This window comes from Bombus pascuorum, chromosome 7, assembly GCF_905332965.1.
Source record: "Bombus pascuorum chromosome 7, iyBomPasc1.1, whole genome shotgun sequence".
NCBI classification, from domain to species: Eukaryota; Metazoa; Arthropoda; class Insecta; order Hymenoptera; family Apidae; genus Bombus; species Bombus pascuorum.
Window position 1 is genome coordinate 17,158,378 of NC_083494.1, and position 25,745 is coordinate 17,184,122.

At 42.6% G+C, this 25,745-nt stretch overlaps 1 protein-coding gene and 1 non-coding gene across 4 annotated transcripts in view; both read right to left on the reverse strand.

Moving 5' to 3' along the window:
* Window positions 1-316: 316 nt before the first annotated feature.
* Window positions 317-25,745, reverse strand: part of LOC132908660 (protein embryonic gonad-like) — a 113,791-nt gene continuing 88,362 nt past the window's right edge. For all 3 annotated transcript variants that reach the window (XM_060962871.1, XM_060962870.1, XM_060962872.1), the window contains one exon: window positions 317-2,750. In XM_060962871.1, the coding sequence (XP_060818854.1) occupies window positions 1,545-2,750 (1,206 nt within the window). In that variant the 3' untranslated portion in view covers window positions 317-1,544. The remainder of the gene's footprint in view (window positions 2,751-25,745) is intronic.
* Window positions 18,287-18,421, reverse strand: LOC132909410 (U4 spliceosomal RNA). The gene has a single exon (XR_009658538.1). It is a non-coding gene; the product is annotated as a U4 spliceosomal RNA (small nuclear RNA).

Here is a 25,745-nt window from a genome sequence, read left to right on the forward strand (position 1 = left end):
AGGGAAACCGATCGCAAAATTGAATTTCGAAATACATTGAATTCTGAACGTGTTACTAGAAGATAGAATACTAATTCCTACTTGGGTATATTGTTTCGTATATAGATCAGAGTAGTGTACATGAATATAAAAACAGGAATTGATTAAATTGCATCATAATTGCTCATAATAAAAACACATCAGCTCACTGCTGTTATCTTAGAATCCTAGAATTCTAGAATTACTTATGCAACAACGTAGATGCCATATTCCTGTTGGAAAGAAACACCGAAGGAAGAGAGGGTACTGGAAGAAGAAAACCACATAGTAAGACCACTTATAGAGATTAAACAAACGAATATTTAATTTCGCGTTACGTTTAGGTACTGGCCGCTCGCGTTCACCGTTTACTTACTATTATGTACAAAATAAAAGAAATAAATTGATAAGAAAAATCAGGAGGAGAGAACGTCAGAATATAAAAACATTGTGATCTGTTAAGCGAATCCAGAGGTTCGTACATCAAGCTGAAGCATAGAAGAAGCGTACTCTCAATCGTAGCCGGGTCTCCCCTCTCTTGATTTAAACTTACGTATAATTTTTTATTCCTTCCCCCACCTTCCTTTTGCTTATTTACAAGATGCTCGTTTGTTTTATGCACCGAAGTGACGTCATTTCTCTCGTTCATTTTTATTAACTGGCCTTTCGTTGCGACAGGGTCGTAGATGCGATCATTACCAATCGTCTTCTTCTCTGCCTCTCTCTCTCTCTCTCTCTCTCTCCCTCTTCTCTCTCTCTCTCTCTCTCTTTCTCTTTCTCTCCCCCTCTCTCTCACGCTCTCTTTCTCTCCCCCTCTCTCTCGCGCTCTCTTTCTCTCCCCCTCTCTCTCGCGCTCTCTTTCTCTCTCTCTTCGCGCCCACACACTTTTCGCTATACGAACCATTCACAATCACGAAGAAGAATACGACTTACAACGATGAATCGTGCATAGAACGAAGATAAGATTCTAAAGCGGCCTGTTCCATGTATACGTTTACATATACAATATAGAATATTTGGGATATAAATATATTATATTAAGGCACTCCACTACTGGCCGGCATATCCGCGATTCTCCGATTTTTATACAATTAGTCATAATATGCGATACAACCTTCGCACGTTAAAACAAAGAATTTAACAGGGATACAGAAATTAACGATAATGTCCTTGGTTGTAATAAATTAATCTCTTGTCGAACCGTGATCTATATACAAATTTGAACACATTTTTGTGGTGTGTTATCGGCATTTCGTTACAGTTTCTTAGCGAAACCTAACTCTCTCCTAACGATCGGTTATACAACTTTATTGACTTCGTAGAACCTTTCGATTCATCTAATTTTCTCAAATATCCATTTCTCCATTCTCAAATCCATTATCATCCTGTAACATCGATTTTTCTTATTTTAGACAGATCAACTGAGTGACTAGGCCGTTCGATTCTTCCAGCGAGACCTCAACAGAACTTAGCGTGCGCCAATAAGAACTGAACAAGGCCAGGCGTCTATCAAACAACCAGAAGCTTCATAGCGATATAGGTAACTCTGGCCTCTTCACGCCTAACGTTAGATCCAATGGCTTGCTCTTCGTCGTGGCTTCTTCTTTCGCAGGGCTATCGGGGTCGCTATTGTTATCGTTTAATCTACTAGCCTCTTCCGACGACTGACTGGGTCCTGGAGTGCTTCTGCTCGATCTGATACTAAGATCTATCGGTTCGTCTTGCTCCACAGCTAGACCACCTGGACTGGGACTGACCAGAAGCAGGTCGCCGCCTCTGGGCGATAGTTGAGACGTTGATGGCGTGATTAAAGCAGGCGGAGGATACACCAGGCCTAGACCTTGATGAGGATGGTATCCTGTCGTCAATGTAACCGTAGCGTTGATCTTCCTAGGTGGAAAATCTCTCTCGGACAGGGTCGGTGATGCAGCGCTGGTTTTGAAGTAACTCAATGCTGAATTACTCCTTGATTCGGTGTCTTGACCATCGACACCATCCACCGAGGACGCTCCACTATCGCTTGGTGTGTCTGCTCTCCTTTTATGAGATGAAGAAAGGTACGGTCTGAAGTCCGATGGACTGCTAGGCACACAAACGCTGTCTCTTTGAGCGAAGTTCATTGGGAATATCGGAGAGCTTGGAAGTCGTTGCTGTTGCTGTTGCTGTTGTTGTTGTTGCTGTCTATAAAATGGCGGAGGTGTTGTACTAGGTGGCGTACCCGGAGGCTGTTGAGAACTTTCACCGATTCTTTCACGTTCCCTTTGCCAGGCTAACAGACGAAGTTGGTTTTGAAGAGCTACGTCGTCCGGGTGGGGAGATTTGCTCCCCTTTTCTTGTTCCTGCTTCAGTATCGCCACGTGCAACAGATGCGATTGGAGGGCTAAATCTTCCTGACTAGGTGAAGCACGATCTGTTCCATCTTTGAACACCCTGCTTTGGGGTCCTTGAGCTTGAGGAAGGAATCCTGTTAGAAAGCTTGGTCCAAACGGCGGAACTGTTCCCGCACTCATATTTTGATTTCCGTTCGTTTGTTCCTGGAGGAGACAGTGGATCTTGAACCAGTTCGAACGACGACCATACCGCGAGCCTGACTTTGACATCCCGACCAGGAGACATTTTCGTAGGCGACACGCCTTGCACGATGTGCGATTCTTCTTGTTGATCACGCACACGCCGCCATTCTTGCACTCGGAGATGCTGCCCAGGTTGTTATAGGTGCGCCCGAAGAACGACTGTGAACAGAAGGAAGAAAACAATGGTAAGATGTGAAAATGAAGAGCTCGAAGAGCGGTGTCGAGTTCGCTCTTGCTTTGGTTTTCATATCGTGAAAGATGAAATACTACGACGTGTTGACAAAATTTTTTTAGCAATGACAAGTTTCTAATCGATCGATTGTTTCGCGTACCCTAAAAGCCAAGAATTTGGACTCGCTTTTTCAATTGTATTTATATCGGAGATTTTATTCATTTTATTAATATTGCTATTTACAATAATATCTTTCACCAATCACAAGACCTGTCTCCTTTTTCGTAATACCAATCCTTAATGCGATACATTCAGCAAATTGGCGCCACTTCGCCATTTCCTTATACCCAAATTCTCCGTATTGAACTCATCTATTAACACGTTTGCCACCGTGCGTCATATACGTGACGCATCAGTTTCGCGCTAGGTATCGTAAGTATGTGTGAACGAGACTTGGATTCAATGTTTGGTAAAATAAAAAAAATGCAGTTTTGTCTGCATTCAACAAAGATATTTCTGCATGCAGAATATAAGCAGCGACGGATTACATTTGGCTTGGCGCTGCACCAAGCGCGTTACGTTACGAAAATTACTAAATTAATTAACAAGTACGACATATTGAATTCAAATTTCTCTGTAAATAATATTAACCAACGCGTTAAGAAATCATACTTTGTACCGAAAGCGAAATACAAGCACATCTTGAGCAAGTGGTAAAAAGTGAAATAAATATTTGCAATCGGGGACAATCGCACGATCTCTGATCAAATTCAACCGATAGAGTATCCCAATTTAAAGGCATCTTATATTCGCCAAGAAATTCTCCAAAACTTCGTTTCAAACAACTGCTCTACCAAACTATGTATTAGCTTTGCTTGATGGCACTCGAAAAAGTATAAAAATCTTTTAAACGAATTTTCTCCGACTTTCTCGTGAAAGATAAATTGTCTAGACTTTAAGGCGGAAATCACGATTTAAGCAGTTATATATCAAAAGAGACGGTTCGCCGTATAAAGGTCCATTTGGACTCGTTCAGGCCACGCGCAGATTCTCCGGCGGATTACACGTCAGGCCTTAATGTTCCGCGTGTCACAAGAATTAGCATGCCTCTGTCTAGGAGTGGAAGGTCGAGCAACGGAGGCAGGATCCGCGAAAGGGTGGACAGGGTGGCGCGTTGAAGATGGAGCGTTGTATGCGGCACGGCTGGTCGTAAAGTTAAACGCCTGTCGGCCGACGATAAAACCGACTGGAAAGCGGCGCATCGTGAACTAATTTACGACGCGACGACCCTTCTACCTTGGTGCTCGCTTCGGGGTCTCGACTAGTCGCTAATCGAGTATCTCTCGTGCGCCAAGTACAACTTTTCTTTTCTTTGTGTTTTGAATTATTCCACTTTTATTTTTTCTGCTATCTCTATTCTAGGTATTTTTAAACCGTTGTATAAGGCATTTATAGCAGATATAAATATCTGTTGGAATCGTTAGAACACGTAATGAATGGTTATAAAGCTTCATAGAAGTAAAGCTTCCATAACAAGCCAAAGTGATTAACTCCGCTTGTTAGGTATTTTTGTATTTCATTACGTAAGTACACGATGAATATACAGTTGTCAAAAAAAGCGAATGACATGAATTCGTCTATCGCAAGAATACAAACAGTAATTCAGTAAATTTAAAAAGCAAGTTGTGTAACAGATTGCTGATTAACATAAAATACAATGAATCTTGACGTACACGCGAGGCTCGAGTCTTCAAGAATCTTAAGATTATAAATACGTATTTAACGTCAGCGTTAGAATTTAATCAGAAAGAAACACAGCGAGCCAAGTGTCGTCGAAAGCCGGAAAGGCTCTAACTGTGTTGCTCACCTGACGCAGCCACGTGGGCGGTCTGGTAACCGTTCGAAGCCGAAAAGCTCTCATAGCGGTACCTGTTCCAAATCGGATCGACGAATCATCCACAAAAAGTGTCCACCGTATCGATCCATGACCTAAAATTTATACTTCGATAATGCGTCCAGATTATTGGAACGTGCGTCATCGGTGAATCACTCTGACTACCGGTAATCTCACGTATATTTTCAAGCAAGCAGGACTTTCTCGTCCGTCTTCGTACGACTGCAACAGACTCGACGAGTAAACGGGAAGCAAAGTTACACGTGTCCAACAGAAGGTCCATGCGCGATGATCGAGGAGAAACGCGGAATCGAAGGATTCCAGTGTCAAGGAGGCAGATCCGATGGCGATGATTAATCGCCGAGGTTCAGGAACAACGGCGTACACTCGATAAAGTGGTAATGATCGCGAGATGAAAACGGACCAGCGGTACCTCGGGCTGTAATCTCTCGATCTTAGATGAACAGGCGCGAGCTCGAAAAGTCTCCCGTATGCCAGATGATCCCTGGCTGTCACCGCAATTGCGTGAAAGAGGTCACGATGCCACCGTGTGCACGCGAGAGATAGTATGGTTCAAACCGATCGCTTCCGCCTACGAAATTCTCCTTGCTCGGAGATATTTACGATCGAGAGTATCGTTCGCAATGTTAGAAATGATAATGAATATCTATTTGAAAGTATCGGGGTTCTAAAGTATCGAGATTAGTTTGGTTCTTGTATAAAAATCAAATTAAGTTCCAAATTATACGTACTTAAGGAAATTAATCTACGATAGATAGTCCAATTGATATAGCATATCTTTTCTCGTTATTATAAGAGATTGAAAAACGTTTATTCCGGACACTCCCCTTTAACTTTGGCAGTAAAATAGTACTACCACAAGAACTTTTACCAAACTAGGAACACGATCAACTTGATAACCTGCCAGAACCTACATCCCCAAATCGATCGATGGTTCTTTCGAAGGAAACGCGAGGGTTGGAAAGCGCGATGATTGCGTGTCAGTGCGACTCACAATCGGAGTCAGCTGCTGGGCTTGTGTATCTTGACCGTAGAGAGCAAACGAGGTGGACAAGGGGATTCGCGAGGAAGGATTACGTAACAGGCGCGTGTGATTCGTGGCGTTTCCAAGCGTTCTTTTCTTTTTTCCCCTTTGACTGGTCCTGGTCCGGTCGCGAATCACGTACTCCAGAAAATCAGAATCGGCGTAGAAAACGTTCCTCGACCGTCGTAGCGAGCCATTTAGGGTCGATCGCGACAAATCCGTCATGGACAGGCCACGAGATTAGCGCAAATCAACAGGCACGCCCGGAATCTCGGACCGATTTGTAACGCCTTATAGAAACGCCGCCGGGGAAAACGTTTGTCCGTGATCGTGAACGGCCGCCGAGCGCGGGAAAGCTTAACAAATTGTCGATGAAAAATGCAGCAGATCGTTTCTCGTATAGACTCGGGCAATTCTAGTAGTAGATACAGTTGCTCGCGAAAGGATTCCAACACTTATAGACACGTTTTGTGAATATACTATGTTGTTTCACTAGCACCGTAATGAGACACGATTATCGTTATTGTATTGGTACAATTTAAGACAAATATGCAAATATATATAGGGTATAACATAACGAGGTATAAATAAAGTTTAACATATTTGCGGTACATATAACATAAAGAAATTCGGTATTTACCATCTTTAAAATATGTTTACGATGGTTTACGTTGATACCGTATACTAATTATTTTCTAAATATATGTCTGCAACTTCTACCTTCCATATACATTTCCAGATTAGTTTCCTTTACCGATAAAACCTGAACATGAAATTTCAAAATATTTTCTATAAGAAATAGTATGTATATTCTTCGAATTAAACTCGTATTAAACTTTACTCGTCCATCCTACTTATCTCACTCGACTTATTAAATTCTACTTACAGGAATGTTCGTCTATTGGAAAATAACTGCTCGATAAACTATACTTCGATAAAAACAGACCAACAAAAAGTCTAAACTACCGACAACTGCTTAAAAGTCAACCACTTCCAAAAGCGTATTCAAAAAGGTACAATCATCCTCGCACTCCGTTTCTACAGGGAGCGAGAACGAGTGCAGAGTCTCGTTATTAACTCGAAATCGTCGTTCGGCCATATACCGAACGCATCCATATTCGTATTAATCGCCGGTCGTCCAGTTCCAAGTATCGGCCGCAAATTTTCCGAACTGCCATTTCAGTCTCGTTCGAAAATTGCTGGCAGCGAACCACGTCTCGGTAGCGGGGCGATTTACAGCGTCGATCAATTTCGTCGTGTGCCGAACACGGGCAACGTTTCCTCGAGTCGGCGTCGGGAATGCGATTGGCACGGCGTGTTCGCCGCGGGAACAATTTCCTCGAGCAGATCGATGAAAAAAACGCGAGCATGCCGATAGTTTCCCGCACGTGACGGGAATCGAACGTCGACCGGCAGTCGGCGCCCGTTTCGAGTCACCGATTGTAAACACGCTCCTCTGGCGAGTTTAGCGGGCTTCGTCGCAGAGAGAAGGAAAGAGAATCGACGTTTCTGGGAACTCAATTTTCGATGGACATGTTGGTCAATTTAACCGAAGTACTCTCGTTTTCGAGCGTGCTCCGTGAATTTTCCCGATCTTCGCTCTCCTAACCGCGTTCTCGATCGTCTCGAGCGAGCACGTTTAACGATTTAGAAATGTACAAAAGCAAAGCAAAAATTGGGCGATAGAAAATGATCCAACTTGTGTTTTTTTGCCGGTCAGACGCTGTCAGCCGTTTTCAAACATCGTGCGACGTCGCGCGATCGAGCTAAGTGAGCTTGCAAACATCTGCTTTCGTGAGCCGACAGACGGATGACGTCACGAGTTAACGCGATTAGAGGGGAGTATCCGCCTCGAGGTTGAAGTAATTTTCACCAGATACACGAGTGTCGATTTTTAAACGCGTCTGTGGATGAACAATAAGATGGAGACTGGCATTATGTAAACGTTGAATCGGAGGTGATTAAAGGAAATGGCTTAATCGGTACGCTCGTTGTATAATACGAGACTGATACTTATTAACGGTGGAAATTTGTCATGAGCTTTGATCGATGTTCGGCATTCGAATCTTTATGTATCTACACGGAGAGGAGAATTGGGGTATTTGTATCGAAAAATTTTGTAATCCCGTGACGAATCACTCGCGCCTGAAATGTCACGAATCGTTTCCTTCGTGTCTGTACTTTCGCTGATAAATGTACGAATATAGACATCGCTGTACCTTGCGCGTTATTCAAATTTCCGATCCTCTTTGCGGTAATACATCACGATAATCAATTACGCTAGAACCCTGTTCCGCTGGATCAGAAGGACAATAAAAGATTCGTACCAAGTCTCTTCTACGTCTCTTTCTCGCCGAGAAGAGATAAAAATCACGTTTAGTTAAATTCGGTCAATCCATGCTGCGTTTTAATAAACGAAATTCGAAGAAATGAAATTCAAAGCCTCGTCAGAATCCGACGAAGGAAGAAACCCCGCTATTCGGTAACCAGAGACCGTATCTTAGTCATTTAATAAAACTTAATCCGAATTCAAAATTTGATCAGCATCGCCAAGAAAAATGCTGTTTCATCGTCGTAAACTACATATTTTTTCTCATTTTCATTCGAGAAACGCGAAATCTCGTCGGAATCTTGAATGAGAACGATGCCAGCCACGCAACCATCCACAAAACGGATGCAAACGTACGAAACCACGATCGAATGCGTGAAACCACGAGACGAGTATTTTCCCCACCTCGCAATTTGAAGCGCGTGACTGGAGCGAAGCATCGTGACCCTGATACCCGCGCGATTCAAGCGGCGGCGATTCGCGGAACACGCGTCATCCTCGTCCCAACGAATCTGTTCGCGTCCACGTTTCCTTCCTCCGTGACTTTCCCAGCGAGGATGACTCGTCGTTGCATCGCCTCGCTCGCTCTGAATTCCGTGGCCTGGCACCTAGTGGTACCACCTGCTTATGACCACGGATCGATCACCCAAGCCCTCGTCACGCCGGGAAATCGCGTTTTCCTCTGGCTGTCTGGCCAACGATAAAGGCCGTTCCACGTAACGATTTATCTAGATCTGCAGTGCTATTTCTAGCTGTCCCGATGACGATTGCCACGCGAGAATAACACGTACCTCGTACTCCGTTCTTTTATCCAAGCTCCTCGATTCGCTCGATGCACGATTGACCTCGCGGCACGATCCATATTCCAACGATCGATTCTACCTCGTTAGGATTTCAGTTTGTTTAACGTTTAGCAGCCTTTGACCGATCTTCGTTTACATCGGGTAGATCGCAAGTGAAAGTGAAAATTCCATTTTGAAATGCGAGATTGTAAAAAGTACCAAAGTTATGAAACAGTTGTTTATTGTCTGTGCTGAAATCGCAATAGTCCGAGTGTAACTTTATATTTAAAGCAAGAGCTTCGAGAGCAAGAAAAATAAAATTGTTGGTTACACGTTGTCGATGCCCTAATTTTACGCGTCTATTTAACGTTAACGAAGAACTAGAATAGCTGAACTTTATAAGTAATATTAAAATCATTAACGAAAGATGAAGATAATCAGTCCAAATTCTTTAAAAACTAGTACTTTCCATCTCATCGATGTATATCTCTTTCCAATTTGTTGTTTTCAGTAGACGGCAAAGAATTTGGGAGAAAGACGGTTAAGCGCGGTTTCGTTGGAAGATCGAGGGGATTTTTTGGCCAACAGCCAGGGAAACCCAACTGAAACGGGATCGCTGAAAACCGACGGACTGTTTCTGACGTCATGCCGCCACGGAGACCTTGGCTGACGTGCGTCCTGCATGCTGAACACCGGTGCCACTCTCGTTTTCGTTTCGAGTTCGAGCATTGCGTCGCGTTGTAGATCGGACATCGTGATTGCGGCATCGTTCGAGTTCGATGGAACGCGATAGAGAAATTGAATTAGAGACGAAGGCTATTTAAATGTAGAACAATTTTCTATCTATGCTTCGATATTTGCTTCTCTATTTGGATTTGCTTAGGACGATGTTTTGAGCAACTGTTCTACCGTGGACACTAGAAAATTCCTTTTAGAACATAGCCGCTAAAATGTATGTAACAATATTAGGTATAAATGCGACATGTGGATCGAGGCACATGGAGGAGTGTTTAAATGTAAGTTTCTAAAAATTGTATTTTTTAAATGAATTCCTAAACATCTTAACCTGTGCTACATACATATAATTAGTAGCAAAAGAATAAAAAAAAAAATAAAAAATTGTGACACGAGAAATATGAGAATCATTGAAAATTTAAAAAAATTTTCCTTTTAAAATTGGATCTCGACAAGAACAGTTCGAACGAAAAGATTAAGACCTACTTGGCTGATCGTTTCGAAGCTTTAAACGTGCACCGTCTCATTTATCGCGTGGCCCGTGGCAGAATGAATCGAATCTCCTGTATTTCTTTCATAAAGAAATAAATCTTTGTTACACACGATTCATGAATAAGAAACGACGAGACACAAGAAAAAAGCGGAGAATCTTTGAAGTTGTTCGACATACATAAACATGATTACATATTTTCTAATCCGAGGTATACCTCATCTACAGAAAAGACAAACTGCATTAAGATTGATTGTTTAATTTCTAAAAAATTAAACGCTAATGAAGAAACGTTCAAGAAATAAAACCAACTGATTAATTCGTCATTTCGATCTCGATACTTTTTCTACCGCGCGACGAATTAAAATTCTCTCGTAGAAAAGTATTTTGATGGAAAAGAACGATTGCCGATCGTAGGAAGGCGTCAAGTGTTACAGGGATTTTAATGCCTCGTCATTGCAGTTCACGCGGTTTCGCGCGCTTTTATGACACTGAATGCTTCCATGCCGGTGTAGCAGATTGAATTGCAGATCGCGCCTCGACAGTTCCTAACTGCAGGAACAATGAACGACCGTCATTGTATGCTGATGCTTCATCGCGATTTTGTACGTTCGTTTAGCCGGCGCTACGCACGACGGAAACGTACTTCAACGGAACGACACCTGAACATGGAACTACTCTGTTTTCTAAGAAATATCTAGGTTTCACAGTAAAACCTCATTAATAATTTGATCGATGGTGGAAATTCATGACACGTGTTGATTTAACAGCTCGAAAAACTCCTCAAGATTGATCGCTTCGTGGAGAATGTGACGCTATGCGGTTCGTTTTTCTTAATATAGTTGAGGAACTGGAACTTTTTATCATATAACTCGTTCTTGGAGTTTTTATATATCTTCTTCTTACGAACGATTTTAAAGTTTAATAATTTTATCGATTCGCTTGCTAATTTGATTATTAATTTACAGTTAAAATAATATTGATATTCGATAGTAATTTAGAATTTTGACGAATCTGTTATTTAGTACTTTATTGGATGACATAACATCCGATCTAGACGCTCAAAGATCGAGAATCTGTAGCATGAAGTCGAGCAAAAAGTTATTGAATAAACAGGCTATTAAAAGCGTATTTTCCGATTCACGGTATGTTAAAGAACAATACGCGCCAACGTATTTCCTGGTCTAAGCACACGTGCACAACAACGTTATAATTTATACTTCTTTACGTACCAAGCATAACATTAGGCGGTCCGCAATTGATTATCACCGGTCTATTACTTCTATCTGAAGCGATAAAATGGCAAAAGGTTGCGATTTATGCTAACACGACGAGCATGCATCTAATTTATGACACATCCACTACATTCTTCGATTCGATCTCTAAGAATAGTAGCTGAATACCGTGTATTCTCAGAATTCCTCTATTCGTTTTTATTATTCTTCCACTGAAACTGGATTATTTTTACCTACCATATTTTCGCTTCTGTCGCTATATGTAAATACGTACAGAAAAATTAAAGGAAAAAATTGAATGCAGAATCTGTGCACGATATAAGCTTGATAAAATTCATGTAACAAGTTACGTACGTTTGTGACATCGCCTTCTTTTACTTCTTTTCGATAAGTGTAATACATTGCGTTGCTAGTAATAACTTGTGTCAATTTTCGTTAAAATTTGTAGTGTAACGAGACATTCCTTTTATACTTTACTTATTATCTTTTTGACTGGTGTACTTGCGAAACTGAAAATAATATAGAAATAGCATTAGGGTGATTTTAAACGTTACGATGGTTGGTCCGGTAGAAAGTAAAAATATTAAAGGCAAAATAACCAAACGAATCAGCTAATTAAAACAGAGACAAGAAAAAAGAAAAATCTTCTACAGAATACGTTTCTTACAAACATACCACTTTCTAAACCGATCAATCTCCAGTTCCACAAAATGACACGGTTAAAGAGAAAAAGCAAAAATCGATATAATCGATATTCTACATCCCCGATTCCTCCATTTACCGTTAAATCCTCCATCTTTCGATAGAAATCAGCCTAGTCCATCCTACAAGAGCGTTCTCTGCGACATTCGAAGCTTCTTGGAGCTCGGTGCGCGAAGCGTTCCGCTTCAGGAAGTCATCGATCTTGCAGCGGCGAGACGAGCCAGTGTTTCAATGCTCGTCGCCATCGTCTCGATCGTCGTAGCTGTCTGGAAAGCTCCTCTTGCACCGGGGGCGCTTTATGGCTCCGTGCACGCTCGTACGTCAGCGATTTTTCCTCAGGCCCGATATGGCCGCGGGGAATTTGTCTGCGCGCGAGCTATTTGCTTACATTAGCCGTCGGAGTCGAACGGTGTTCCGCGGATCCGAGCCTCGGATAGCCCAGCATGCGTGTGGATTGATGCATGGCGAATCGCGCTCCAATAGCCGAGAAAGATACGAGCGCGATCGAGCGAGCCGCGCGTCGTGTCGAGCGTACAGCACGCGAATTGTGTGTATTCTGTTCGAAACGAAGAAGAAACACGGAGGAAGAAAGAAAGAGAGATATACGGAGCTGAAGACTAGTATACGTGAGAAAAAGTGAAGAGAAGAAACCGTGCGGTGGATCGATGCTCGATAAAGGGAAGAATTATTTCCTCGAGCTGTTGATCGAGCCGCGAGAAAACGTTGCTTCCAACGATGGAAAAGTTATACTCTGGCGATCGCACGCTGCCAAGTTATTCTTTTTCCTTCGAATCGCCTGCTATCTCGCTCTATATGAGAAATAATATAACGAGATACCTGGTTTAATCGTGTCCGATCTACGATCGCGATATTCAAATTCGATCGGTTTGCGAGACGACGACAAAGTGGTTTGGAGAAAGAATATGGATGTACCGAATGGAAAGGGGACGCGAGAGATCCGTCGAGGAAAAGTCTGCGCTACCCGAAAAGGATAAAGTCAGAAGACATCGGAGAGAGTTCTCTGGGAGGTTCTAGGAGCGTGATCGATAGCGTACACCTAGGTGATTTATTCGTTGCGTGCGCGTGGAAAATGTCTTGCCACAGATGTCGCGGCGCAAAGGCCGCGCGCATGCCATTATTCGCGAGATGGATTTAATTGCTTTGATCATATTCAATGGTGGGGAATGAGAAAAGTGCATGGAAAATGTCGAACGATCGACAGAGCCGACTTGTTTCGTAACGCGCGCGATAAATCGTTAGGCTTCGGGGACTTGCCACCGATTGTTTATCGAACCGCTACCGGACCGTTGCTTAATCCGAGCGTAATCTGCGATCGTTCTCTACCTACGTTCCCTATTATGTCTCCGAGGGAAAGAATGCTCGGATCAAATTTCACCTGGCGTGCCGGAAAGGGTGGATAATGAATATCCGCGTCCACGAGATCGAGTGTCGCGATGGCGTAACACTCGCGTTATCTATCATCGATTGGGGTTGAAACGTGGAATTGGGACACGAGATATTTTTAACGCGCATATAGAAAGCAGTTAAATTAGATGCCATTGTTACGATTTATGATTCCTTTTAAGATCACGATTTACCTTATTGTATCGCGTTACTTGCTTCTTCTACGTTTTACGCTGTGAGAAGAATCGTATACTTTCTCCAAAGACAAATTTATAATAACCGATAAAAATTGATTTACCATTCGCTCGCGATTTAATTCAAGTAACTTCAAATTTACTTATTTCTATTAAATATTAATAAGGAGACTACCGTCCATAAAATTACAGTCTTTAACTCACCTAAGGAAACGTTCGGTATCTTCGAGTCTTTCTATCCCAGAATCTTCAGCCAACGTTCTAAATCCATTGCAACCTGCTTTCACTTTCCAGGAGCCACCAAAGCCTCGACTAACGAACAAACGACGTAGATTTTCAACGATTCACCAAGGTAGAATCGTTCAACGGTAACGTGCCACGATATAGCTAATCTCGAGAAAACAATACCAGCGAGTTTCCTCGTTGCATGGTTCTACCTGGTTCATGAAAGACCAAGCTCGAGCCGAAAGATCATCCACGATGATGTACACCAGGCATCGTGAATCGTCCACGGGAATCCGGAAATTGCTCGCGTGAATCTCGATCTCCGCGTGATAATCGTTCGACGAACGCTTTCCACGAGAGCCTTGCGTTCGATATTTCATCCTAAGCTCGCGTGACTACGAGAACCACCGGTGGTCGCGAGCACCGGCGACACGACGATTGTCTCGCGGACAGACAGACAGATTTAGCAGACAACGGGTCGCCGCCAACGTAGACGACGCAACCCCGAGACCAGCGTTTATTTACGAGGTTGCGAGCAGACAACCGCGTGTCTGTACTGCGTATTTCCGGTGAAAGCAGAAACAACGTGGGAGAAGGTTATCGATTCCTTGAATTGGGCACTTTCAGACTTTAAATGCAGTTTAGGCTATATTACAGGATATCGCACTTTTCCGCTCAACAATTTGGACACAAGAGAAGAGAAAAATAGGCAAAATGTTGTGAATCGTAAATGAAGATCATTACAATTTTTGTCTAATTTTGATGAAAAGAATCTATTTTCATAGACATACGATTGTAGAGGCAAAACTGTTGTTTAGTAATCGCGATACTTTGTTGATTTCGATAAATCGGATTTAGGACAATTTAAGTATTTTAAAATGTTTTATATTTTAGAAGTTGATTTTCTGTCGAGCGTTTACTATAAAAAAAAAAAAGATCGAAAGTGTCCGATATTTAAAAGATGCGAATTTAGAAACACCTAAACTTTCTAAACTCGTATCAACCTTCACCTAATTTTCTTAATTCCTAAAATTATCATAAAATCACGGAGAAGAGACTATTACGAGGAACCATCCAGGTCACTAACTGCTTCGGTCATGTGGCATGCAAATGGAACTACGAAGCACGCAATCGTCGTACCGAAGGTATTCGAGCAGCGGACAAGAAGTTGAGACGATTTCACGCCTAACTCATCACACGTCGTTTTCAGTTCGCTTTTGAAACACCAAAAAGAAGCGTCGCGTTCAGAAGCCGACTCCTTTTTTCCCGCGAATTGGATTCGGTCTAGGGACTTCCAAGAGCGGTAAGTTTGGAAGGAATTCGCAGGTTGCGTCAATCGGTGGTTTCGCGTTTGCGCAAGCCCGATCGTTCTGAAAAGATCGGGACGTGAGCGTCGCAGGGCGTCGTTATGAATGCCAAATGAATATCCTCAAGGGCGCGTGGTCTGTGGCAACAACGTTTGGGCGTGAACTGGGCCATCTCGATACCTTCGCCGAGACCTCAAGCACCAAAAATCGTCGATCGAAGATCCAACGAGCTGCGGTCTATCGATAATTTTGTTTCGTTGTGATACGATATAATCTCGTTTGGCTGTAAGTAATGTCTGGATTGTTAATGAGGATTAAAATTAGAATTCCGAGTGGATCATCTTGATCTTGAGTTTAATCGATTCGGAATTGGCGATGTGTCGTGCGCGTCGTGTAAAGAATTTCACGATATAGTTAGGATTCCTTGAATTTGATTTCTTTGAAGATTTGTGTAGGAAAAGCGTCGCAAAGAACATTGCGCGCAATTGGAAACTAGTATTAGTTTGAAGATCAAGTATCATCTTCTATTCGGAGATCGATATCAAATGGACTAATATATGGAATATAGAGGGAAAATATGGTAGATGGTAGAAAACAAGGTGTAATCAACGAAATATATGTAATATCCAATAAATCGACGATACTTAACATCTAGTAATCAAATACCTGTAACATTTAACGTCTTTCAGTGTCTGATAGTTTAATAATCTGTACTCAAACAGATTGCCGATATTTAAGGCCTTTACTCGAACCTTGAAATACATTTACCCTAATCCTGCATCAAAAAACTGAAACTTCTCCTTCCATCGTCTAGCAAAAACTATACGTAATAAAAAACGAAATTATGTACAGATACCACAACTCTCACGATGATCACGCATCTTCCAGCATTTACATCGAACTAACAAGAGACCGAATATAATCGACACTTCACCATAATCATCCTTAAAGTTCACAGCTCTCATTATCTCTAAATAAAGGCCGGCAAAAACGAAAAGTGCTCCCTGTGAAGCTACCGAAAACTATCGGTTTCGAGGTTCCGTTACAAAATCCGAACGCTTCGATGCGTGGAGAACCAACTAACTAACTAACAATCGTAATTTGTAAAACGACCATAAATTACGACAGGTGTTAAATTATGTCACGGATATTACGCTTTCGAAAGAGGCGAAGAGGGAGCAGGCTCGCAACGTCGGATCGATAGATCGCGATTTATTGGCTCGTAAAAGAAGCGCACAGAGCGAACGTCGCCGCGATTTGGACCACATAGAAGCAAGGTGGTGGCTCGCGGTAAGTTTAACGCGACTGAGCTACGCTAGCCACCCTGTCCGCTCGTAAATCGCCATCTTATACGATGGACGCGCCGTGGTTCGCGGTTTCCTCCCCGTTATACGTTTTATGCCAGTACTATGTATGTATCTACCGTCGAGGTTTCGTCTCGCTTGCGATCATATTCGCGGTTGTCATTTTCAAGATGTCGCGAGAGACGAGTTTTCCTCGCTTAAAGTAGATGCAAGATTTGTTCTACATTTCGAATGTCTAGTATCTTACGTAGATCATGATTTACGGAAAGCTTTTCTATCGATACGTTGTTGATCGAACGTCCTTCGTCATTTGGATCGTTATCCATCCGACCGCGTTTCTCTATCGTTGAAACGTTCTTCAAGTTGCGGTGAACAGCGGGATTAATTTACTTACTTTGTTTTATTCGTCGATCATTTTGTTTCTATCATCTTCGTATCGTAGCACGTCAAGAATCTGGCCCAGATGAAAGAGTATTGTTTGTTATTTATGTGTAACATGTTGCAATGTCCGTTTAAATAAATGCCATTGAGTTTCTAATATCTTGAAGAAACTTTACGAACCTGGTTTCCTGCGTAATTTTAAGTTAGATTAGTACAAATGATCAATCGCTCAAACGATATACGATTTCGTTAAAACGATAACCAATGTCGCGAACAAAAAGATACATCGCTCATATCCATTCAGCTGCTACTTGAAACATTTTCTCTTTAATTCGAGCGTCAACTAGCATTTACAACTAATTTAAGACGCTCGAATTACTTAACTCGCTTAATATCACGGTAAATGGTATCATAGATTATCATACAATAAACAAGCTTCGTTCGTAACCAAAAGATACCGATTCTACCAAACATCCTGCGAGTAACGAACAAGAAGACACGCGATTCACGACAAAATGAAATTGGCGAAATTGAATGCAACCGACCATTCCAGTTTCTCTCTGCGTCCCCTTCGACAACGCCGTAAACTCGATTACCGAGCCAATCTCGCCGCTATATCTCTGCCGGTACAATTAACTCCCTCATAAAACGACGCTTGGTCAGCTGTAAGGTGGCGCGTGTTAACACACGCGGGGAATCCGAGTTCTTCCGCCTCCACCGTCGCAACTTTTCCGCCATTTCCTTCTCCTCGAAGCCACCGCGGCGAAGGTGATTCGGTTCGCAACTACGTTCGCGCATCGTGCCTCTTAACTGCCGCTATTACGTCGCCTAATTGCCGACCATCTAAATACCGCTGCTGCAAATAGATCCTCTTGATAAACAGGCACCGCGATTCTCCATAATGGAACGAACGAACCGCAACGACCTTTATGAATCTGTCCAGGTGTACGAGGAGCTGAAGGAACGTGAAGCCGATGTGCAAGATAATTTCGATGGTTTTGCTTCTTATTTATGTAGACTTTTGCAAAGTTTCTCGAATCTTCCTACACGACGATACGTACGATTTTAAACAGTGTAAGTTAACGAAGAAACATTTCATGAAAGAGAGATTTCTACTGTGACTTTAACGCGTCTTTTAAACTGAACGAACCACAGCCGATCTTTCCGAAGAAATATTACCCTGATGCGTTGATTTTGCTGGTGTATATTCCACGAATTACAATTACAATATATGTATAAGCAAATACAAGATAAAAAGAAACAGAGAAAGGAAAAGATTCTTACTATAATTTTAGCAAACCTTTTAAAACATTTGTCGCTATATTAAATTAAATTAGCGGTTATTACAGCGAATTCACTCGCAAATCTCATACAAAATCATCACTGAAACGGTATAGAAACGATTCAGAACGGCTAATTGTCACTAGCTAGATACAACTAATTGTCGAATATAACTGTTTCGATTAATTTCGATATCGCCGGTCGGTCAGCCTGCATACATGACTCTAACGTTTTAAATTGCCGACGGTTTTTTAAATCTTCGAAGCGGGATATTGGCAAAAGTTTTCAACTAACAATAATCGTACCTCGGTAGAACGTGGTTGGTTACGATATCACCGCTGCGCAAAGCTAAGATGCTATTTCGATACTGTTTCTGGTTGAAGTTCTTGCTCGCCTCGTTCATCTGCTTTTTCTCACTTTGATTAAAATCGGTTACAGAAAACACATACTGTTAGCGTGGTGGCACAAAAAGTGGCACTGTTAAGACAACATGCACACGCCATAAATCAACCATCGCGTAATTGAATATATTCATAAATTCTGTGTTCCCTGCCAAGTTGCCTTTGTATTTTCAATAACCGAAAGATTTATCACCATCAAGCGAACGTTCTTAGATCAAATTTCCCATTCATAAGCGCCGCCAGAAACGATCGAGGTTCTCCCATTATACGCAATCTTATGCAACAATGCAGCGCAGGCTTCTTTCGCAAAACGAAAAAAAGAAAGAAGAAAGAAAAAGAAAAATCCATAGTACATGGAATCGGATCCAAGTAGTACTTCGCGTACGTTACCCGTACGTATGTTACATCACGAAGAAGTAGATTACCAGAACGCTTTATGCAACACGTGGGGAGCACGTTCGCGCAAAAGAGAACGCTTCTTCGTTCGTTCGAGTGGCAATAATGGCAAGGGACCAGAAAACATCGGGTGAAATGTTCAATTTCCATTTTTATTCCCGTTCGAACATCGTAAGGATAAATCTATTTTGCTGGTTTCCAGAGTTTGATTCTACTTGGTGGTCAAAAGGATGTATTTTATTACGAAACAGCTGAAAAGGAGATAATTAAGTCGATATATGTATAGGAATTTTTAAAATATCGATTTCAATAATAATACGATATAGTATTGTACATCTTTTACTTTAGACTGTGAATCTTTATGCAAATTTATATGTTTTTGAATACACTCAAAGAAATGGAATACAAGCGGAGATTTGCTTCGCCCTCTAAATACGATAAAATAACGACTACTGTAGCTTGAATATTTTTGAATAGGATTCCCATAAATGCATAAATATGCGCAACGTAGGTAAGCATCTCTTTTGATCGAATCTAAAAATAAATAAAACGATACATCTGTAACAGCTTGCTAACGTAATAAAATTGTACTTTAAGAATCTTTCTCTTGTAAAGAGTGGACATGCGGCGTATCATAATTTTCTCTGCGACCTGCGATCTTCATTGCCACAGAATTACACGTAGATTTTGCGACTCGAGCACGATTAGCGTTTCTCGTCACGTCACGATCGATAGATTAGTCGACCGGTTCGTTCGATTTTTTCTTCGTCTTTTTTCCCCGTTTCTTTTTCCTGTTAGCCATTTGTTGCCTTATTGCTCGGACTGGGAGTGTCTAGTCGAGTAGAGACAGAATATATCGACTCGGTAGTCCCTCGAACAGAACTGTCACGTGCCGTATTTTATCCGAGCCACCGGTGAGAATCGGCCTCTCCTTTCGTTCCGTACACGCTCGTCGCAAATCGTAACGATTCCGCGACCAAGCCGACCGGTTACGCAAAGAGCTGGAACGCCGCGACTTTCGACGTTACCTGTGCGCCTTTGCAATTGTATCGTCGACGTTGGTTTACGAAACTCCGCGCCACGGCCTCGCGAGTTACCACGTACATGAATTGTCCACGACGAGATTCCCTTTTTTCTATGGGTCATAACGGGTATAACCCAAATTAAAAAAGTTACAGCACCGGCGTTAGTATCTTAGTTTGAACGATTTAGGTCAGGAATAACGATTACGAATGGTCGACTTGTTTTCGGTTACCTGTAGACATTGTGGATAGCAGATATTATTTTTGGTTATTGGTAATCAGTGCTAGAGCCAGATCTTTTGAAAAGAAATTGTGGTTACAATCAGATCTTGAACTTTAAGAATCGAAGGGACGCGCTGCGATAAGAAGCTTCACTTTATGGTAATTTGAGTAAATCGACGAAACTCAACTCACTATGCTACGAATTCGTAATCAATTAACGTTTGTAGTTCTCTTGCTCTTCCGGCACGATAGGATTTAAATTAATCGATTAAGAATTATTGGTGCGAATCCTCCGATCGTTACGAGGGAAAGATTTTCGCGACTGAAAGAAGAAAGGTAGTTGGTCGTAACGCTATAGATATTTGAATTTCTTCAAACTGTATAAAAGCGTAGAATTTTGATGGAAGAAGAAACAGCGGAAAGAAAGATATTTAACATTTTCTTAAAGTTCTCTCTTATCCGAAGAAAATTCTAAAAAATAGATATCAGTTACTTAAATTGACTGAAAAATATTGCAAATGAAGCGCGTTAACGTAACGTCGGCCTTTAATGGGTTGACACCTTAAAGCACTGTTGCAAGCATTTCAACCTACCTAACCGTCCACTCTGTGCAATAAACGCATAAAACGCACTGCTTGCTTCTCACGTCCGGAAAACTCGACACTTCCAGGCGCTAAGTGCTTTCTCGAGTACTTCCAGCGGAAGTGGCTGGAATTCCAGGCTAAGCGAGCTACACACCGCAACTGGATCCGCCTCGAAAAAAGAAAGGATCGATGAGCTCGGCGTGAAAAGCGATTTCGCCACGAAATCGGCTCCGCGTCCTCGATCCGTCGCGGCTCCATTGTCGCGCGATGAATAACGAGCGTCGAGGCCCGAAACGTGAATCACGCGTACGCGTTTCGACGGGGCCACGGAGCGAAAAATTTGTCGCGATGTCGGTCGCGCATAATCGTCTCCGCGGAAAACAATGGTCTCCGAAGACGATTTGCATGAGAACGCGCGGCGAATCCCCGAATTCTCCTCCCCTTCCGGCCGAGACCGTACGCTAACGAGCGTGTCGAGCCTTGCAGATTGGTGCAGCGCAGGAGGATGGAAGCCGGGTCACGAGCGTTAATATTCACGCGCGCGTTCTGCACTCCTCTTCGTTCGAAACCGACCGAATGGCCTTCCACTGACCAACCCGATGGCTGCCGTTTTTCATCGACACCGAACGGTCGTGGAATTTGGATGTGAATATGGCACACGACGAAACGAAGGATCGGCGAGTGAGTTTGAGAAATATAAGTCACTGTTTGACGACAGTTTACAGGAGTTTGAGGTTCGTCGGACAAAGTTTCTTCGAGTGTGACAGATATTGCGTAATGTAGAATGAAGATATAGATAACAAATTTTTACATGTATGGTGAATACAAGAAATAATTGTACTTAAGTATCCTTATTCCTTGAGCGAAGCGCTTCTTCCTCGGATTCTACATTTTATTTTTATAACATCAAACTCTCGCAGTTGTACGAAAGTATTTCCAAACCATACGAAATTTATCAATTAATCTTGAGCTAAGTTTAGGACTTGTATACAATAAATTCTCTAGCAGACAGAATGGCGTCCAAATACTTTTTGTATCTTGTATCGTAAGCGATGGAATAAACCTAACGTACAATTGTTATCTTTTATCTATACTGCCCTACTCGCAAAAAAGCACGAGATGAATAATATTCATTGAAAATATCGGACTTTGGACTGAGGCGACCGATCAGTCAGACGAGGCCGAAGACTGGATCATACGTCGTCTCTCGCACACATCCGGAGAACATGATGTCACCAAAAATGGAAGAAGTCCAAGCGGAAAAGGTGGCAAGAGGTGTAGAAGGAACGAGGGGAGCCTGTTCTTCGATGTAGCGCCAAGAATTCGAGGCAGTCGTTAGTATGCTAATGAGTGTTCTCCGTTTCTTGGTTCGCTCCCGTAATGCGCGTTTCGGTAAATTATTTCAAATATTTCCCGAACTTCGTCCCCCCCTCTCTTTCTCACGCACACGCACACACACACACACACACACACACGCATACGCACGCACACACTGTTTTGGATAGACGCCTCTGAGCTCCGTGAGAATGGAGAATCTCTTTCTCACTCGCGGAGTTTCTAAGGAGACGCACGACGTTCTGTGTTGAAACGGAATAGAAGTAAAAAGTGGAGATAGATCGTGTGCGATTTGTCGACGCTCGTACCGACAATGTCAAAGTTGACCCTCATTTTTTCTCCTTTCACTGGACTATAAATGGAAAAGCGGAATTCTTTATGAACGCGCGAAGTCGTACCTGGTTCTATGTTCCCACTTGAGACTTTTTTTTGTCGTTGGCTGGAGAGTGTTATTGGACACTAGAGAATATCGTGTATAATCGTCACGCGTAATAGTTAAAGGTTACTTTGCTTGGGATTTAAAAAATTATTATACGCCGACTGCTATACTCGTTTCGTCGATTCGCTAAATCTTTATCCGAGTAACATAAAAGTTTGCTTATTCGTAAATCTGATAAACTACGATGTAAAACGAAAGATTGTCTCTTATACGTTTAGAAATATTTTATTGCCATTAATTACTATAAATTTCATCTGGAGGAAAAATAGTTTCATTCCGATGATCCTACTAAACCTGAAAAATTTTATCGTATATATTTAACAGACAAGATAAAAATCTGAAGCTTCGCTGTATTTAATTTATTCAAGTCCTCTAAAACCAACTAAACGACGATATCGTGACAAACTTCCCTTCGAGCGCTCGGAAGCGCTCAAACACATCGAACACACATACCAACGAAAGCGACTTAGAGGTCGTGGCGTCGATGTGGATGAAAGATGGGTCGTCAGGACCTTTATTTCTTTGCCTTTGATTCTCACCTCTGGACTCTCGCGTTTCGATATCAGGCCCCGATGGCGCCGTTATATATCCCGGCGATAACATCGAAAACGCCGTGAGAGCAAACGTTCCAGAGCTCGGTATTTCTCTCGGGTTCGTGGCTGCCGTGTATACTTACACGGCCACGATGATAATATTAATTCCCCGGGCTGGTATATCGTTTTTCATACGATCTCACGCCGGTGATCCACCATCATTAATTAAACATTCAATTCGTATGAGAAATTTTCACGATCGAGAGCGCCGGCCTCTCATCTCGCTCCGGGGAACGTTGACATGATCGATGCTGGATCAGGGGCGGGAAAAAGGTCCCGGGAACTCGGCGAACGGCGATTTGTCCTGCTAACGGGAACCTGGGTCGAAAAAATTCGCCTGCGATGATGTTCACCAAAGAACGAGGTCGTAATATGTGGTTCGTGGTTTTTGTATCGCGAGAAACATTAAGAAAGTAGTACATAAATGCATTGTGATAGGAAGGATAAGTAGTTTGTACAGTTAACCCCCTATAGGTAAATGTATTTTCTCAAATTTCATAGGTCAGCCGAGTTAGCTATGGTTCGGTCTAATTTCTTTTTACCGTTTTGCACTTCCAGAAGAATCGTTTCCAAAGAATGTGAGATTCGTTTATTACTCTATATGGCAGAATATCCAACACATTAACGAAATGCTCGATCTTTGGATCGTGGAATAACAGAAAATTTGGATTTGGCGTTTTGTAAGAAAGATGGGAGCAGACTGAGGTTGTGTGCAAGATTCTACCGCACGTACAACCGTTCGTTGAGTCGAGTGCTCAAAATCTATTCGAATAGAAATAAAGATTCTTTTCGAAGGAATTCTCGAGTGAGATTTCTCGTGGATCGTCAACGGCCTGGTTAACCCACGAAGGATTAATTACCAGAGGTCCAAGACCAGATTGGAGAACGATTTATATCGATGAAAAAGTACGACGGTTTATCCCACGCAGTACGTTAAAAAATGTAGAAATTTCCTTTAAATCGTTAAAAACGAACCGCTTAAAGCAATCTGGAAATATACATACACTAACGCAACAGCAAAGCGAAGACGCCGTAGGATGACCAAATCACAATTGCTCAATAGTACCCATAAACCGAACCTGTTCCAAAAACCACACCCAGAACTTCGAACACCTCTCCGCTAGAAAACCACTAATAAACATGTAAGCGTCGCCGTCTTATCTCGGAGGTATCCAGCGTAGAATCCGGGCGAGAAAACCGTAAGAGGAAGGATGGATCGGAGCGCGTAACAGGTCGAGCGAGGAGAAAAGGCCGATCGCGGACAAGGAGGCTTTCAAAGACCACCGATAGGTATCCACACATAAATCCGTATCACGTGTGTAGGTCGTATTTTCCCTGGGTTCGTTCGATCCTAGAGAGATCCCACGAGTAGAGAGAGGAAAGAGAGAGAGAGAGAGAGAGAGAGAAAGTCTAATTTACCTAAAACGCGTTATCTGGTGGCTCGGTCTGCGGGAAAGTAAACGCACGCGGCAGAAAACAGAGACAGCCCGTGGCCCGTGGTTGCCTTAATGAGGTCCAATTACTATCGGATGGGTCACTTAGTATGCGGTACCGATATTCCACGGTGCACCACATTAGTGGGACGGTAGACAAGGAAGGGGAGGGGGGGAGGAAACGCAGTCGAGAGGAAGGAGAGACGAGAAGAGCAAGGGTCAACACCCTTCGGAGGGAGAGAACCGCGGTCTAACGAGAGAGACTCCACTGGCTTCGTCCTGTCGTTCTATTCGACTCGTACGAGTTCCCGCGAGCGCACGTGCGCCGAGGAATCCACCGATTGAATATTATTCGCGGTCCTTATCGATCGCTGCCGCCGCGGGAACATCGAAGGACATCGCGATGAAAGCGCAGTCCCCGCTTTGCTCCAACCATTCTCCGCTATTCTTGCCTGACGGCTCAACCTGGCCGCTCGTCGTCTCCGCGAGGTCACCATTTTTCACCCTTTCGCAGCGAGGAAATAATAGATGCTCGAAGAATAAGAAGAAAAAGGAAATCGTTTAAACGTATGGTACAAAGAAATACGCTCTTGATTATATTAACGCGGATTTGTAGACTCGTCCATTTGCATCGTGTGGTACGTTCGAGGCCGTATTTCATAATGATCGCGACACCTGTATCAATATGTATCACTTTTGTCGAAGGTTTTTTACTATTTAGATACGCGTAATAAAGATTCTTCCTATTGTTCGCTATGCCGTTATTAGAAATTGTATTAGGTGCGCAGGAAATGTCGTCTTTCTGACAAAGGATTGAGATATACTGGGAGAATTCTAAAGAAAGTAAATGCGAGGCTGAAGAAAAATAACAGGTTAAACAAATCGAAGGGAATGAACGTTTAGCTCGGTGTTAACTGTCGCACTTGTGTAACGCGCAGTCGTCGCTAGGAACTGTTTTACGAATTACGTGAAATCTGTGCAAAGCTGCGCTGACTTTTCCTTACATCACGGCACCGTTCTTACGGCTCGATTTACGAGCCTTTCCCTGGAAAATTATTTATTGAAAATAAAACGCCTCTTGGTTTCACGGCTATTTGCATACTGAGCGAAACCTGAGACATTTATGTTTCCACGGAATCGCGAAATGCGTCGAAATTCACGGATAAATTTTCCATCGTTCGTTCGTCTTTGGCTTTCGAAATTTTTTTCGAATTAACGCTTCATCGTACGTCTTCTTGCTTCGGTAAAA